General features: G+C 42.1%; 1 protein-coding gene across 1 annotated transcript in view; it reads left to right on the top strand.

Moving 5' to 3' along the window:
- LOC135206141 (ribosome quality control complex subunit NEMF-like) overlaps positions 1–19,255 on the top strand; it is a 97,789-nt gene that overhangs the window by 66,621 nt on the left and 11,913 nt on the right. The window contains exons 15-17 of the mRNA XM_064237398.1: positions 3,122–3,254; positions 17,143–17,294; positions 19,019–19,206. Coding sequence (XP_064093468.1) covers positions 3,122–3,254; positions 17,143–17,294; positions 19,019–19,206 — 473 coding nt within the window. The remainder of the gene's footprint in view (positions 1–3,121; positions 3,255–17,142; positions 17,295–19,018; positions 19,207–19,255) is intronic.

The following is a 19,255-nucleotide window of genomic DNA, read 5'->3' as shown; positions in this document are numbered from 1 at the left end:
TATCCAGTTTGGCTGGAACTATCGTCTTAGTATTCTGTTCACCATTGAAGCTTTCCTTCGAGGAAGACTTCTCCTTCACTCTCTTTAATAGAGAACGAAGGTGGTCGATCTCCAATCCTTATTTTGTTTTCTTGAAGGAAAGAATTTAGATGGAGATCGTTGTTCAGAATCCTACAAATATACTACGTATATTAACCTCGCGACATGATTCTGCTAAGCAGTTGAATGGTCCGAGGGGTAGGCGCATATCCTGGTTATCTACGGATTTGCGACTTCAGACGAAAAGTATTCTAATTGAACTGCAAACCCGGGTTGCCTGCAACCTCCCAGGAGTTTCCAGTTTCAAGTGTATATACTTATGGTGTTGTCACAACAACGCCATTTAAGCTTTTATATTTACCGAAATTCGTTCGCTTAAATATAATTGCTCGAGCATATCTTTTTATGCTCGGTGTTTCTAGCCGAACGCATTCCTTCGTGGAAAGGATTATTGGCAACTCAGGATGACGAGTCAGCGACAGCTACTGCGTATTGAATTGCCCGAGCATTTCAGTATCAGCTGCCCGCTTTGAGATAGACGGTTGTTTATGTCTTTCTCACCTGCTTTGATTGAATAACAACCGTATCTCTGCCCAACACCTCACGGACTTAAGTCTCTGATTAACGGGGATCTTCGCATACATGAATGACATCTACTGCTGAGAAACGCTAGTATCATGTCTTCGGTATTGCGAGAATTTTAAACAGAGATCTCTATTCGACTCTCATCTTTCTGTTTACCGCACGGTAACATGAATTCTGTAATAGTCTCTTGCTGCATCGTATCCCGATAATGCGAATGATTTTTTGCGGAATCTGAGTTTGTCCTCAAAATATCTTGTATTCGGAGGTGTACAATTGTTCATTGTTCACCCCGGATTAGCAGATGTATTGAAAGACATCGCCTACTCCACACCTGCCAGCTCTACTTCCAAACGTTCAGCCCATGAGAAGCAGTTCTTCAAGCGGCTCTCCCCTGTGTTTCATTACTGAAGAACGCCCCGCTTTCATTGCACAACGGACAGCAATGAAATGGCGGTTAGCGTTTTCAGTCATTTGTAAGCACAGGTTTAGAATCTTGAGATTCCTTCTCTCGATTCAGCTGGAAGACGTAGGTGCAATTCATTGCCTACCTTCGTCTTCAACGTCACATAGTGTTGTTTCTCTTAATCTGGGATTCAACGTCTATGAGATTTCTTGCCATCAGGGACTCGGTCTTTTGAAGGCAATTGACTTTCGCCTTTTGAGCTTAGCATTAAGAGAATCATCGCCGCGCGTCCGGCATCGGTGACTAACAAATATTTTATTTGTTTGGTCTCTCAGCATAACTCTTTAAAGGGCGAAGGTCACGTGACTTACCGGATGCTTGGACAACTTGCCTCTACTGATTCCGAACCAGTCAGTCGGCAGCTGTCAGAGCGTCCGAGTCAGTTACGAACTATGCTGTGGACTTAGTTCGGTTGTTCCAGAGCAATCATTACTTCGTCTTAATAGCTTGTCAGTATGAGTACTGTACATAACCAAAGTCGAGAAGTGGATAGGTCATACGACCTATTCCCTTCTTTTCGTCTTAGGTAACTGCAATGACTTCTCTTGAGAAGTCAAGCACAAAGGGATGGGGATTTGTGTCGCTCGATTTCGTACCGATCTTCGTAGCGAAGACTCAGAACCCTTTGGTAACTGACGATTGGTTCGAGTCCTTCACAATACCCTCCCTAATGGACGTCACCGCCTCGATCGAAGGCTATGCTGCTTTGTCCTGTGAAGGTGCGACGGAGCTGTCTGAAGAAACTCGACACCCAGGATGAGTGTGGACGCCTCTTCATCATTCTCTCGCGGTTCCGCAAGAACTTCTCCGTGGCGCAGGTACATGAAGGCCAGGCGCCTGGTCCAACCGGACCCGCCCCCCATTGCACCTCCTTTCTACCGTTCAGGAATAGTTGCCCACAGTTCCTTGGATCTTTTTCCTTGGGAACCGTGGGGGTTGGTTGCTCAACACGTTGGTGTAGTTAACCCAGACCCTCGCAGGCTGAACAGCATCGAGTCCTGGTGTGACCGTAAGAATGGATGAGGAATGAGAGTGTGACTGGCTCCTCTTCCCATCTTTTTCTTCCCTCTACCTTTGGGTAGGGACACGGTCGTCACCCTGCTGGTAAGGACGAGATGCAGGTGAGCTACTCAATAGAGCACCTCCTATCCCTTTCAGAGGGATAGGAGTAAATATCCACCACTTCCTCCAACAAGGGGGAGGAAGTGGATGCCAAATTGAGACAAACCCATCATTTTATGATTGTCTCTTGCAAACAGGAACAAGTTCTTGCTTGCTGGTACGAAGAGATACGCTTGCCTCTCTCTTAGTACTTGGCCCAGAGGTCTGACCATTGATCCTGCGGTGCACACCCCGATCAATCGGACAGAGGTTTGGATCCCTCCCTTGCTCTTACGACCAGGGAGGCACTCCAGGGTTGGACGAACACCAGTCTGTTCACCAAAAAGACTCAGATTCCTCCCACCAAGAAGTGAGTCTTCCTATTGTTAAAGGACCGAGGGTTTGTATTACGTATCGGAACAAATGACAATTTGTCGAAAATTGCATTTTTCCTAACTATACAAAACCTGAGTCCTTTACTATAGTCCCACCTCATGCCACCGTCACTCTGCAACTTTTTGCATGGGCCTAAAGCAAAAGTGATTCTTCACCTCTCGGGCGCGCGGGCGCGCGCACGATCGGACAAGCAGTTAACTACCGTTCTCCCCTTGTCGAAGCTTACGACCCGTCCAAGCTGCCGCTAGTTACCTTCCTATTGTTAAAGGACCTCAGGTTTGTATAGTTAGGAAAAATGCAATTTTCGACAAATTGTCATTTCTACAAAATGACTACTTTTATTATAATCTCACTTTAACATGGTGTCATTGATAAACAGTGAGTAAATTATCACCATGCTTTTTGTAAACAACCACAGTAGATATAACTGTTGGCAGTATCAGTTACAAATAAATTTAAATGGCCAGAAAGAAAACAGTACTACAGTATTTTGTAATAAATCCAAGTTTCCTCATTTTATGAAGTGATTACTTTCAGAGGATAAGGCAGACGCCTTGAAAGATAGTGTTGATAAGGAGTCTGAAGAGGAAATGCCCGAGAGCAATGATGAGAAAGAACTTGTAGAATATCCGGATACTGTTGTTGAAATGACTCATATTGCAGGTGACCAGTAAGTAAGATTGATTCACTGCTGAATATTTGCAGTTGTATTTTAATATTTATTTAAGTTTGCTGAGAATAATTTAGATTATTGCACCAAGTCTCATCAGTGAAGAGCCCCTGTGAACTCTCTTGTAATTTACTTGGGTTTAAATGTCAGTAGATGCATATTTGTTATCAACTTATTTATTTATTTTTTTAACACGTATGTATGACATGAATTTTGGTATTTTGTTGTTACTCCTCATCCAAATCTCCATATTCTTTGAGCTGCTGTATCTGTTGTTTGGAGAGGTGCTAGCATTATTCACATTTAATTTTGTTGTTTACTAATTCCTTCTTCCTAATTAAAAAATCTAGAATTTTCTCCATGCAGGCTTCACAATTCATTTTAACCTTATGGTAACAAATGTTCCATATCCATCTAAATCTTCCTCCTTTCTGTGATTACCCTCTTCCCTCTTTACCGTTAACCCATATATAATTCAGGCATTGAAAATTGCTAATTACTTGAGTCTGGAGACATCATTTGCTGTTGTGCAAATGTTATCTCTCAGAGATTCTGATATTTGCAAATGATATCACATTTTGTTAATTTTCAGCAACTTCAAGTTATCATTTCTATTTATCAATGAAAAATATATTTACATCGAGTGAAAGAAGAAAAATATTACTGTGCCCATGAATGCTGAGAATAAGATATGACGCTGATCTGACATGGATAATACATGTATTATATTTGTTCATATACAAAACAAACCTACGGTCTTAACATTAGGATAAATACCGGTAAAGTTTAAAATAATTGTGTACGCAAGGGACTATTGGCATCTGTGCTTGGTCACGAGACATGTGGGGCCACCCACATACCCCTCATTAACTCAAGACCCAGTCAGTTATTTTCTTACCGCCTTTAATTGAGGACGTGCTTTGCTCCGTCCTTTTAAAGCCGGTTTAGTTTGCCCCCTGTTGTTTTCAATTTGTTGTTTGGAATTCCCGGGTATGTGAACATGAAGCCTTCTCATGCTGTGAGACTTCGTGGATATCACAAGAAGCAGATAAACGCCCTGTTATTTTCTTAGACAGTTTCGACGTCGAAGTACTCATCGTGTAGTAAGTCGTAGGTGGAGAAACTCTTAAGGTATGGTTAATTCGTTACCTGTGCTTGGGAATATCGCATATTCATATGGATTGCCTATAATCCAAAGCTTTGATGTATCTGGACGTGCTTTGGGAAGTAATTATGACTAATTGTGATGCTTTCCCTGCGGGGAGAGGCGTGCATCGCCATCTTGTTTTCGTTCCAGTTACGTGGGTAGAGAGGATTCAGGTGTGCAGTCGGCTTTAGGCCTATCAGGAGAACCAACCCAAAAAGGACAGTTGGTTTGATGTATAACGTCATGTTGCCGTCCAGGATCCCACGTGATGGATTTCCCTTTTATCCTGACATGCACTGGATGGCGGTCGGATGCGTCGCCATCTGTAAAGAAGCAGATAGGGCAACAAGGCAGCCTTTAATGTCAGGTTGCTATGACTACGAGAATAACATCAACAGCCTTGCACTTCTGGTAGGGTGTTGGCTTCGCATTCGAGTTGCTCAGTGACGTCATAAACATGGCGACTGCCATGATGTCATAAACATGGTGAGCGCCATGACGTCTCTTCACAGCTGTGGCCTACACGAAGGCATGCTTCCATTTCCATTTCGAGGTACAAGAGTACTTTACAACTATGCTTTTGGATGGGAGGTTTTTAATGCACATTGTTTTTGAGAGAAATTACAAGCGTTAGAAGATATAAGTCACATAATATAAAAGACACAAGTCTTTCCTCTATATCCTTCCGCTTAGGCGTCAACCTTAGGTGACTGGCTTTGATGCCAGTGCATTCTCCTGCCAATCCTGAAAAAAAAAAAAAAAAAAAAAATAGGGACTTCGTAGCTGATCCTCGAGCCAAGAGGAGAAGTTTCTTCTCCATCTTCGAGCCCGTATTGTTACATCCCTATTATATATGAAAGCACAAGAAGTAGTTGTTATTGTCAAACAAGTGAATGATGGAAAGTTATTCTAGTGTGGCTGCTGTGAAGAGTTGGAAAAGGCTAGAATCAGGGACTTTGTGACTGATCCTCGTGCCAAGAGGAGAAGAATAATTTCTCCTTCATCTTCGACCCAGGACTGTCACATCCTTGCAAAGTAGAAATGCCACAGAAGGTTGTGTCTCTTGATCTTGGCTGCAAGAGTACCATAAGCAGCCTCACGCTTCCATCAAGCGTGTTGACGTCATAGCCAAAACCGCTTGCAAATGGCGGTAGTCATGACGTCACAGCCTACTGATTCTCGATTTACTTCGCTGCCTCCGCAACCTAATACGCTTTTTGACTCATTAGTACACACAGTAAGGAAGAATAAACAGGATCTAGAGGTGAAAATGGCTAAGTAAGACAAAAAAAAAAAAGGCGTGATTCGTCGTCTTCGTCTTCTTCTCTAGATGGTGTCATAGCTAAGTTCGATGGCATCACTGAGTGTGCCAGTCAAGCGTTGGAGGATACGGGATTTTGTGACTGATCCTAGGGACAAGAGGAGAAGAATAAATTCTTCTTCGTCTTCGAACCTGGACTGTCACAGCCCAATCAGCAAGAAAATCAAGAAGTCAGTGGCTGTTAAGCTCAAAGCAATCGGACGAAGCCGTTTACAAGAGTCTGAATGAGCGAAAGCGTCGACTTTACTGGGCTAGCGGCCGACATGGAGTTGCCAATGGTGACTGCAAAGAGTCTAAGAGAGACTACAATGCCGTGGCTTAACTTGATACATACGCCGATGCTTTTACAAACGTTTTCCATGGACTCTAGATGTCAGAGTAATAAAATATGATAAAATTGCTCTCATATTTGTATATAGGATTCCAAACAGATACCTTCTCAAATCCTACTGACTATAATATTTTCAAGATCGAGCCATCAGCGGCCATTAAAGATCAAAGGCGCCGAGGCTGTATGGTTGGACGACCATGACGCATGCTAATAGATACCTTCTCAAATCCTACTGACTACAGTGGTCCCCCCGTATTTGCGGGGGATGCGTACCAGACCCCCCCGCGGATAGTTAAAATCCGCGAATGTTTGGAACCCCCATAAAAACACTAAAAACAGCCTATTTTGTTAGTTAAAACTTAAGAAAAACCACTAAAAATGTTCATACTTGGCTTTTTTAATAGTTTTATCACAAAAAGTGCATTTTATGATGAAATTGATAACAAAAACCAGGAATTTGTGGATATTTCTCATAGAAAAATACCGCAAATGCGCAAATTTTCCGTGAATAATGCAGGGAAACGTTCCCGAGAGAAATCCGCGAATGTGTGAGTCCGCGAATCCGGAGAACGCGAATATGGGGGGTCCGCTGCATATTCGGGATTGAGCCATCAGTGGCCATTAAAGATCAAAGGTGCCGTGGCCGTGTGGTCGGAAGGCCATGACGTATGCAAATAGATACCTTCTCAGATCCTACTGACTATTCGAGATCGAGCCATCAGTGGCCATTAAAGATCAAAGGTGCCGCGGCCGTATGGTCGGACAGCTATGTCGCACCCGGATGGTTGTCAGAGGGTAGGAGTGAGTTCTCCTGTGGCTGAACACAGTGCGTCAGATCCGGAGTGAAGAGAAAACCAAGAGTTTCTGGCTTCGTATGAGGTGGTGATTGATTTGATTAGTCAATTCAATAACCTTTCGGGGAGCACGGAGACACCTGCCAGCATGCTTCCCCCGGGGATTGACATGGTGTTTGGTTTGAAAAAGGATACGAAAGTGTAGGAATTACCTTGTTCTACTCATGTAGAGTCCATTTTACAACACGTAAAATGCATGGTTTGATAGAAGGATATGGATACCTCTTAGTAATCGTATGCAGCCTGAATGGTGGGAAGTAGCATACTTTGGGTTGACTCCAGAAAACTTCAAACCTTTACAGGTAAGGAGAATTCCCATGTTTTATATACTTATAAGCTGGTTTCTTCCTATAAGAATATTGACCAAACGCTTCGACTCTTACACAAGTAGTTAAAGTTAATCGAAAGATTGGTTCGTTCAAAAGTACTGTAAAACCATTCTTCTTAATGAAATCGAATGGGAACTTAAGTCGAAAGAAAGAGGTGAATGTCATTCTTTCGTCACTTAAGGTAGCCAAGCCCAAGTAGGGCACTTGTAACCTAAGATACTATAGCCAGGATAATTGGGTCATACCTTTTAGCCTAACAAGTGGTTATATTCGTAGCCTATTCCAGCCAGTTCGAGTCTACTGCTACTATCTTAGTTAATCTGAGTAGTAGTTCTTAGCTTAGACTGTCCGAACTAACTGGTTGGGTATGCATGTGCTGGCTTGGACCAACTAATGGTTGCGGTTTGGCTTTCGAGCCTGCATTTACTATCTTAGACTAGTCTGAGTGGTACAATTCTTAGCTTAGCTGGGTCCGCTTAGCCTAACTCATAGGTTAGGTGGTTCCGACAGACATGTCAACTTAGCCTAACAGTGGGTTGATGACTTAACATGATCTGGTTGCTTGAACATGCCCGTACTATCTTAGGTTGGGCGAATTAGTAAGGTTATAAGTATAGCCAAGCATAGACTAGTGCCTAGGCTACCCATTCGAAACACTTTTACCACCTCAGCCTAGAAGGTTATGGTTGTAGCCTAGCATGGATAGCCCAAACTTTCTTGAATGGCTTTACCCTAACCTAAGTCATTTAGTTTCTAGATTAAGCTAGTCTATACTAGCCTAGCCTAGTTAAGTGTACATCTCGGATGGACTTAACCTACCCTAAGTGATGGAGGAGTTAGCCTAGCCTAATTGGAAGTGTTTACATAGCCTAACCTAACCAAACCAGAGTCCTAGCCTAATTGGAAGAGTTAACATAGGCTAACCTAACCAAACCAGGGTCCTAGCCTAATTGGAAGGGTTAACATAGCCTAACCTAACCAAGCCAGAGTCAACCTGGTCTTGCCAACTTAAAATAAGTTAGTAAATTCCTAATTGACTATACCTACTTAGACTAGTCCAAGTGGTTGTTGGCTAGGTTAACCTGGAATCTGCAAATGGGTCTCTTCCATACTGGTCTAGTTTCTATATTGAAGTCATGAACCTAACATAGAGGGTTTGAGTTTCAGTTGGCTAGAGCAAAGCATTAGTACCTCATCATATCTGGAAGGGGAAAGTGGGGAGTTTCCCATTCTTCAAGAGTGAGGTAGGGTGAAGGGACATTGGGTACAATTCTGGGCTAGGTTACTTGAGAATAGCACCATGATGGTTTCTGGCAATATAGGAGTTCCCTTTGGAGGGTAGCATATTGAACATATGACCGTATATTGTAACAGGTCACCGCATAAGGTGTTTCGTGGTTGGGATCTTAGTTTTTACAAAAACACTGAGCTGTTTAATAGCTCTCCTAGGGCTGCGGGCGGCCTGAAGGATAGGATATTTTTTACGTGGCTAGGAACCAACTGGTCACCTAGCAACGGGACCTGCAGCTTATTGTGGGATCCGAACCGCACTATATCAATAAATTATTTTCTATCACCAGAAATAAGTTCTCTGATTCCGTGTTGGCCGAGATGGGAGTAGGACCTCGGACCACTGGTTTGGCAGAGAGGAACTCGTATAATGGAAAAACCATGTAATAGCTGTCTCAGGGGTTTCACCCTTCGAGGAGCCTGAGGATTCCATTTGTGATACTGGGAACATCCTGGAGGTTACACAAACTCTAGGTTCTACCTGTTGCGCCATGTCCCGGATGGAAGGATGGGTTCCAGTAATTAAGGAGGACCCAGGATGAGTGACTGATAAAGTTTATCGTAGCACAATCATCACTACCAAGTTCGTGTGGAGAAGAGGCACCACCGATAGGTAGAATTAATATCTCAAGGTCTGGAGGTTGACCAGTATCCCCTTTTGAACTAATAGTTCTCAGTTTTTGGGTGTAGAGTGTCGCCTCGGACGTAACACGACTCCATAGGTTGTTAGCTCACATATACAGAATGACTCTTTGGCTGTGACTGCCTGTGTAGTGGACGTTTCTGTCTGTTAAAGGCATTCGGTCAGTAGACAATGATCTAGTGGAGAGGTTGTCAGAACAGAGGGAAGAATCTCTGTAATTACATGTTTACATGCATGGTGATATACATTGGACTGGTGATTGGTCATGTGAATATCGCTTCACACCGACTAATCTTCAGATGAATCAGGAGCAGTGAACTCCGATCTGATAAGTGAAAACTTACTCTGTATCAGAGTAGCCTTGACGGACTACCACCAGGCACATACATCAGTCATGTTACAGGAAACTGACCGTGGACGGGGGGTCTCCCTCTGACCTTGGTAGAGTGGGAGTACTCAATAACCAGGGTTTTGACATAGACTCAAAAGTAGTGTGGAACATCAGTTCCAGTTGGCCGCGGAATCCGGGATAATGAGTCAATGCAGCACAGGTCATGATGACAGATACATTTCTTAGTCATGCTCAGTACGGTGTGAGTATGTGTGAGGGACCTTCAGCAGGGCCGGCTTTGACTTGTCAAAGTACTCTGTGGTTATAGAAAGAACTAAGTCACCTAGAACATTAAGGTGGTAAACGTAAAGGAACAGACCAATCAGAGGCGATCGGTCAAGCCTGCTCCTTGTTTGTCAAGTTGTACCAATGAGGTTATACAGAAGAGAGGGTCATCAGAGGAATAGGGGCCTCCTGGCATTTAAGAACACATCTGTTAAAATGATCGTGACGGGTGGTCTGACTGTATTGAAGCTCAAAATTGAGCAATTTTAAGGAGGTGTCTGTCTGTTCATTGAAATTTGAGAGTGGGTTCTTTGTTATGAAAACCACTCAATTTCCTGCATACAGTGGACCCCCCGTATTCGCGTTCTCCGGATTCGCGGACTCTCACATTCGCGGATTTCTCTCGGGAACGTTTCCCTGCATTATTCGCGGAAAATTCGCACATTCACGGTATTTTTCTATGAGAAATATCCATAAATTCCTGGTTTTTTTGATCAATTTAATCATAAAATGCACTTTTTGTGATAAAACTATTTAAAAAACCAAGTATGAAAATTTTTAGTGGTTTTTCTTGAGTTTTAACTAACAAAATAGGCTGTTTTTAGTGTTTTTATAGGGGTTCCAAACATTCGCGGGTTCTAACTATTCACGGGGGGGTCTGGTACGCATCCCCTGCGAATACGGGGGACCACTGTATATATATATATAAGGTTGCCCAGAGGTCCTTGAACTCAATTTCCTTGGATCCTTGGTGGCTGCTCAACAAAAGGTATAACTCATCCAGTACCCCTGGCAGGTCAGTTGGTATCTTGTCTATGATGGTATGAATGTGAAATGGAGGAGTTAACTGGCCTCTTTCCTTTTCAAATTTCTGTCTCCTTCTTTACTTAGGGCAGTAAGAAGAAAGTACCATCATAAGCTGGAACGGGCAAGGTACAGGTGAGTGAAGTGGCCATACTGTTAGGGTTAGTATCAGTAAGAATCAGTAGCAGGACATTCCTCTCTTTAGCTAGGGGGAGAGGAATGATATCAAACCTACATGAGTGGATGAATTGGTTTGTTAGGGGAACAGATCTTCTTATCTTCCTTGGACGCAATGAACTATGACGTGTAAAAACCCAGAAGTCTGACTCTATGATATTCATATGTGTCTTAGATTCGGAAATACTGGTCAGTTGTTTCGTAGAATTCTGGTCTTCAGAAAACTGATCAAAGGTGGCAAACTCCCAGTTGGTTAATAGTACTTACCTCCCACCAAGAGTAAGTCTATCCTAATGTTAAGACCGAAGGTTTGTTTCGTATATGAACAAATGACAAATTTGTAACTAATTTGTATTTTCATACAATCAACTTACCTGTCAGATATATACATAGCTAAGACTCCGTTGTCCCCAACAGAAATTCAAATTTCGCGCCACTCGCTACAGGTAGGTCAGGTGATCTACCGGCCTGCCCTGGGCGGCAGGACTAGGAACCATTCCCGTTTTCTATCATATTTTCTCTGTCGCCGGTGGTATCAACATTGGTGTTACTTCCTCCTGACTTAGATTCTTATTTCAACCTTTTGATCATCGTTTCTCGGCTTTTTGGTGACGTATCTGGATCATGGTTTTTGGCATTCGCTACTGTGGACTGAATTTGGACTTACTTTTTTATTTTTCTCAGTATGTCTGACTCAAATGTGAGTGTGAGAATGTGTGTGAATGTAGGCTGCAGGGTGAGGATACCGAAGGCTTCGGTTGATCCTCACACTGTATGTCGTAAATGTAGGGGGATTGAATGTTCTTCTACTAATACCTGTCATGAATGTGAGGGGTTAAATGCAGAAGAATGGAAGACTCTAACTTCTTATTTGAGGAAGTTAGAGAGGGATAGGGTTAGACGTTTGAAGAGTGTGAGTACAAGGCCTATTGACCCTTTTATTGACCCTATATCTAACCTTGATGATTTTGATTCTCCCTCTGTGTCGGATTCACAAGCTTTACTTTCAGAATCGGCCTCTGAAATTGCCGATCTGAAGGCTACGATCCATAAGATGAAGTCCAAAATGGCGGTCTTACAAGGTAAGGATAGTGAAAGAAGACAAGGATTGAACTCTGCCCGTGTGACTTGGGGCATTTCAGAACTGGATCATCTCCTCAAGGGACTCTTCCATGTATTGGAAGTTTTCAACTTCTTAGATTGGTCCCTTGGGGTGATGTCCAAGAAGGCCCATGATTCAGAAGGACTCGATCCAGGAGTTCTCCTGTGTATTCTGTCGTGTATCGACAAGGCGGTACAAGATGGCTCTTTAGAGATCTCTTTATTTGGAGTGGGACTTCTTAAGAAGAGGACAGTCTTCAGTGCTTTTCTGACTAAAGCGGTCTCCCACTCTCAAAGAGCAGCACTGTTTTACTCTCCCTTATCGGACTTTTTGTTTCCTTCTCAGTTAGTGACAGACATTTCCCTATCATTAACTGAGAAGGCGACTCAAGACCTTCTTACCCAGTCATCAAGGAAGAAGAGACCTGCGACTGCGGTGGAAAAGAAAGGACCGAGTACGTCGGTTCAGCCCTTTCGAGGAGGCCCTACCTCCAGAGCACCCTCAAGAAGGAAGGCTCCTAAGAAGAGAGGTAGGTCTGCCTTCCGTCCCTTTAGAAAGGGTAAATGATGCTTCTCTTAGAATTTGCGGAAACCTGGGCACGTATAGTCACGGACGTTTCATCTTTGTCCATGATAAGGAAAGGATACCTTATTCCTTTCCACGACAGTCCTCCCCTGACGTCAACTCCGCGGGAATTGTCAGCCAAATACAGGGATCCTGTACTTAGGGATACTCTTCGACTAATGGTGGATCAGATGTGGGACAAGAGAGCGATAGAACTAGTACTGGATCAAAACTCCCCGGGGTTTTACAATCGCCTTTTTCTGGTTGCAAAGGCCTCAGGGGGCTGGAGACCAGTACTGGACGTCAGCTCTCTGAACAAATTTGTTCAGAAGGAGAAGTTCTCCATGGAGACTTCGGCCTCAGTTCTTTCAGCTTTACGCCAAGGAGATTGGATGGTGTCTCTGGATCTCCAGGACGCCTATTTCCACATACCGATTCACCCTTCGTCGAAGAAGTACCTCCGTTTTATGGCGGAGGGAAGGATATTTCAGTTCAGGGCCTTGTGTTTCGGCCTGTCCACAGCTCCTCAGGTCTTCACAAGCCTGATGAAGAATGTGGCAAGGTTTCTTCACCTAAAAGGGGTGAATATCTCTCTGTATCTGGACGACTGGCTCCTCAGGGCCAGATCAGAGAGACAGTGTTTGGAGGACCTTATTCTGACCATGAACTTGATCAAGTCGTTGGGATTACTCGTGAATCTTGAGAAGTCGCAGCTGATCCCCAGACAGAACTTAGTCTATCTGGGGATTCAGATGGATTCTCGGGGTTTTTGAGTATTTCCTTCGCAAGAGAGACTCGCGAGAGGCTTGGAGAAAGTCTCTCTCTTCTTAAGGAAAGAACGGACGTCGGCGAGGGAATGGTTAAGCCTTCTGGGGACCCTTTCCTCGCTCGAACAGTTCTTTCCTCTAGGAAGACTTCATATTCGTCCACTTCAATTCTATCTCAAGAGGTCTTGGAGTTGGAAGACAGGAAATCTAGCAGACGCCTTTCCCATTCCAGTGGAGATGAAGCCGCACTTGGAATATTGGTTGCCCCCATTGAAAGAGAACAAGGGAATCTCAATGAAAGTTCAGAGCCCAGACCTAGTGTTATACTCCGACGCGTTGGAGAAAGGTTGGGGAGCAACTTTAGGCCAGAGAGAGGTGTCAGGCATCTGGGAAGCAGCGCAGGTGTCCTGGCATATAAACTGCAAGGAGCTCTTTGCCGTGCATCTGGCTCTAAAGAGACTAGTATTGAACCAAGTTGTTCAAGTAAATATGGACAATACCACAGCGTTGGCCTACATTCGGAAACAAGGAGGGACCCACTCCTTGTTCCTTTACGAACTGGCAAGAGAACTACTGCTTTGGACTTCCCAGAGAAATATCTCCCTGCTTACGAGATTTATTCAGGGAGTGAGAAACAGAAGGGCGAACAGGCTCAGCAGGAGGAACCAGGTCCTTCACACAGAGTGGACCCTCCACTCAGAAGTGTGTCAGAGTCTGTGGTCTCTTTGGGGGACTCCCCATGTGGATCTCTTCGCCACATTCCTTTCCAAAAGACTGGAGGTATTTTGTTCGGTGGTAGAAGATCCCAGAGCTCTGATGGTAGACGCCTTCCTACTAGACTGGTCTCACGTAGACGTCTACGCTTTTCCTCCGTTCAAGATCCTGGGACTAGTTCTGAAGAAATTTGTAGCTTCAGAAGGAACACGGATGACCCTTAATAGCCCCCTTTTGGCCAGCACAAGACTGGTTCACAGAGGTGGTGGAGTGGACAGTAGATTTTCCCAGATCCCTCCCAAGAAGGACGGATCTTCTCAAACAACCACACTTCCAGAGGTATCGTCAAAACCTCCCCGCTCTCGCTCTGACTGCCTTTCGACTATCGAAAGACTTGTCAGAGCGAGAGGGTTTTCTCGCAAAGTTGCAAGCGCGATTGCGAGAGCCCGCAGAGCTTCCACTAGACGAATATATCATCTAAGTGGGAAGTTTTTAGAAGGTGGTGTAAGTCTAAAAAGTTGTCCTCCTCCACTACCTCTGTGACGGAAATCGCTGATTTCTTATTATTCTTGAGGGAAGATTGGCATCTTTCGGTACCCACAATAAAGGGTTACAGAAGTATGCTTTCGGCAGTCTTCAGGAATAGAGGACTAGATCTAACAGGGAATAAGGATCTCCATGATCTCATAAGATCCTTTGAGACTACGAAGTCGTCGGGGCCAGCTCCTCCTAGCTGGAACCTTGATGTAGTTTTAAAATTCCTTTCCTCTGATAAGTTCGAACCTCCTCATCTGACATCTTTTCGAGACCTGACTAGAAAATGTTTGTTCCTATTAGCTTTAGCCACAGCAAAAAGAGTTAGTGAACTGCATGCTCTAGAGGATAAAGTAGGATTTAAAGGGGACTCGGCCATCTGCTCGTTTAAAGCTTTATTTCTGGCTAAAAATAAGAATCCCTCGAATCCCTGGCCTAGGACCTTCGAGGTTAAAGGTTTATCGAGTCTCGTCGGGAGAGAAGCAGAAAGATCTCTCTGTCCGGTAAGAGCTCTGAAATTCTATCTTCAGAGAAAACAACAGATGGGGGGCTCGACACAAGGTCTTTGGTGTGCGGTAAAAGACCCCACAAGACTGATGTCCAAGAATGCTCTAGCGTTCTTTGTTAGAAGCGTCATTACAGATGCGCATAAGATCTGTCCTGACGACGCTTTTCGACTTCTAAAAGTGAAAGCTCATGAAGTAAGAGCAGTAGCGACATATATTGTTTCATAAAAATATGTCGCTAAAGAACATCTTGGAAGCGACATTTTGGAGATGCAACTCAGTATTTGCATCTCACTACTTGAGAGATGTTCGTGTGATCTATGAGAATTGTTTTTCTATAGGTCCTTTCGTGTCAGCGGATACGATACTGGGTACAAGAGCTAACACCAATCTTTAATTTATACTTACAGTCTATTAGATATGTTCTAGACTTTCTGCTGACAAAGTGCAGACGTCGCACTGGCGGCCAGTCACTATTGTTCAGTAAGGAACTCTTGTGATATCTTTTTAGATTAGTATCATTTTTTGGGGGGGAAATTATGTGTGTGTGCGTAATGTTTTTTGAGTTATGGTTGTTGTGAAGAGTTTGAGGATAACTCGGAACAATTTTTAATACTAACACGGTGGTTAGGATCAGGTGGTCGGGATTGGTTGTGTGCTCCTTCTTAAGGTGTATTGTCATATAAGTGGATTAGCACCCATTGACAAAGTCCTTTCAGGCTCTGCCGAGTAAGCGGATAAGACCCCATCGGCAGACCCACAAGAACTCTTGGCCATAGATCATATATCTCGCTAAAGTTTCTTGAGGTGATGCAGACTACTGGGCAGCACCCACGAAGTCTACCAGCTATCAGGTAGGAACCAAGGTTTATTTATACCTACAATATATGTTGTTTACCTGTCTATTCCATAAGTAGCTGTCTCTTACCCTCCACCAAAGGGTGCCAATCAGCTATGTATATATCTGACAGGTAAGTTGATTGTATGAAAATGATATTGTTATGATACAATAAAGTTTCATACACACTTACCTGGCAGATATATACGATTAATGGCCCACCCAGCCTCCCCGCAGGAGACAGGTGGAAGAGAGAAAATATGATAGAAAACAGGAATGGTTCCTAGTCCTGCCGCCCAGGGCAGGCCGGTAGATCACCTGACCTACCTGTAGCGAGTGGCGCGAAATTTGAATTTCTGTCGGGGACGACGGAGTCTTAGCTATGTATATATCTGCCAGGTAAGTATGTATGAAACTTTATTGTATCATAACAATATCATTTTTCATAACTTACAAACATGAGGTCTTAACATACAAAGGCCCACCTCTAACCACCCCTCTATCAACTAACCTGGGTTGGAAGAATAACTAACGGGGTCACGAGTTAATGAGGGGTATGTGGGTGGCCCCACATGTCTCGTGACCAAGCACAGATGCCAATAGTCCCTTGCATACACAATTATTTTAAACTTTACCGGTTTCCAGCTGGCGCTGAGTATTTATCCTAAAGTTAAGACCTCAGGTTTGTAAGTTATGAAAAATACAAATTAGTTACAAATTTGTCATTTTGGAATGGTGAATATTTTCTTTTGTACAGTGTATTGTAAATAAGTCCCTATATAGTATGAAAATATGTATATATTATGCTGATTAACAAGTAAACTAACATTATGCAGCCATAGCCCTATAGTGACTGCTAAGCCACATCCCTGTATGAACTGCATCCTGCAAGATGTCCTGCTGGGGAGTACTTTCTTTATAACTTCCTTTTGTCTCCCTTACTACATTGCATTGCTTCCTTTTGCCTTTCAATCATTTTGTATGGATTCTTTGTATGTCACTTTTGAACATTTTCTCTCGGCCTTTCCTCAACCTCTTCAAATATCCTTTTTTTATTGGCAGTATTTTTTGCTAGAATTTCAAATCTTCAAATGAACAAGGTAACTGTTAATTACATATCAGTGTTTTCTGAGTTGTTTTAACAGAAGGGAGTAATTTACCCATCAAGTAATTGTTTTAAAGATGAAAATTTTAATTAATTTAAACTGTTATTTCATGGTGTTTAGAGCTTCCTAGAAAAGACAATTTTATTGTTATATGTATTACTTGTTGAGTTGTGTAATGTTTTTCATCAGATGATCAAGTAATTTGATAAAGCTGTGGATTTATTAATTTTTTATATGGTTTATAGGTTTGCATTACGTCCTCGAACAGTGTCAGTCACATCACAACATTCTCAACACTCAGAAGGTGCAGATGATAAAGAAAATATTGTGTTTTTAGGGGATGATCAGCCTGTCATGGTAAACAAGCCTAAAGGTCAAGAAACTAAACAGAGCAAGGGTATGTAGTACTATATATAGTGTTTCTGTCGTCCATAGTTATGACCTGTGTTTTCTGTTGCATGTTAGGATGATTTGATTCACTGGGTATTAAGATTCATGTATGTAATCTTTATCATTTCATAGGGAAATTGCCATTGTGAAAGAAAGGTTTTAGGTTAAAAATTGTAACTGCAGCAAGACTTGCTTCAACTTTTAATGTAACATTGGAAATATTCTGTCAGTGATCTATTGCTTATTATGTTTTCATCTAAAAATATCAACAATTGCTTGAATATTAATTCCATATTCAAGTAAAACAAAGGGTATACCAAGCAGAATTTACAGGGAAGAGGAGCACTTATGATTCGCAGTGGTTGAGCGCTACTCCTCAGCCGTTTGAAGTAGGCCTCATCCCTATTATCTATGTCACTCAGCTTTATTTGGTCTAGTAACTTAAAAATGTGATACTGGCAGACATTCCTTTTCTGTTTTCTATCAAACTTATTCCCATTTTATTTGTGTGATGGTTTTGCTGAGTAAAATGGGAAGAAATTTAATGGAACACTAAATCAAACCAGCTGAGGAGTAGCCATCATCCCTTGGGAATTATAAGTGACTACACTTTGGGCAGTTGTTGGCAAAAATCCCTTCAGTTCCTTCATGTGTTTGTCACAGACTCATGTCTGCTTAGTTTTGCCATAATTTCACTACAAGAACAATTCTTTGTTCTACTTTGAGAATTAAAAAAAATGATTTGTCTTGTTAAACTTTTATTTTAAAAATTTATTGTTATTTTTGAGAGATCCTTTGAATATAATCTTTTTATTTCTAGTTAACTAACACTATTAATATATCTTGTCAGTCACAATCTTATGAGTTTCCTAAGCTTGTTCCTTGTTATATTATTTTAGTAATGTGATGTTTCCATTACCAATAGCCTAATTCTATATTATTACTGTTTATGTATTATGCTGGCATATGCATTTATGTACTTCTGCTGATTATCCAAAATCTGTGTATTATCATTATTAATGTATAAAGTTTTTAATGAGATCTGATTCAGTTCTAGATACATAGTTTTTGCCTGGATTAATTTTGTAAATGAGATGAAAATAGAGCATATAAGGTTTAAGAAAATTGTACAGCTAGTTTGGAAGGGACTGAATGGGAACAGAGGTAAAATAAAAGCAGTAATTTAACATGTCATGTAAAGCATGCTGTGATTGGTGCCCAACTATAGACTTATGTCCCCACACTTCTTTTTTTTTCCTTTCTTCTGACTGAAATGCGATGTAGAGGGGTAAGAGTATCAAGATTAGTATAGCAGTATGAAAGGAAAGGTGAGGGTAAATTTGTGGAAGTAAAGTGAGAATACAGAAGCAAATCATCCCTCTTCCCGTAGGTATCCCTTATTTTTGCTTCCATAGGTGGTTACTGTCTAGTGTACTTTAAATTGTTAACATTTTCTTAACTCTAACAATTACATAGGGAGTTACTGGAAATTTCATGTCAGTCAGAATGTTACTTTACTTTACCTTAAAAAAAAATGTAGTAAAATACAATGAATAGGAAATGGTTTACTATTGTGTAAGAATATTTGGTAAGGATATACAACAACTACATGTAAAATCTAAAAGGTTTGTTCAGATGTGATATTTTACAATGCATGTTTATAGTTTAGACTTTTATATCAACTAATTATTGCAGAATGACCAAATACTAAATTTTTTTTACTATAATCAGGGAAGGTAAAAAACAAACAGAACCAAGAAAAAAAAGAAGCTAAACAAAATATACAAAAGGAACAGCTGAGTGAAGATGCTTCGAGTAGTGGTGGGATGAAGCGAGGACAGAGAGGAAAGATGAAGAAAATGAAAAAATACCGTGACCAGGATGAAGAAGAAAGGGAAATGAGAATGCAGTTATTGCAGGTGAGGATGATGTGGTTAATCTGAGAAGTGGGTAGTATTTTTGCAGTCT

Source organism: Macrobrachium nipponense, chromosome 29 (genome assembly GCF_015104395.2).
Source record: "Macrobrachium nipponense isolate FS-2020 chromosome 29, ASM1510439v2, whole genome shotgun sequence".
NCBI classification, from domain to species: Eukaryota; Metazoa; Arthropoda; class Malacostraca; order Decapoda; family Palaemonidae; genus Macrobrachium; species Macrobrachium nipponense.
This window is presented reverse-complemented; position numbering and strand designations above follow the sequence as displayed.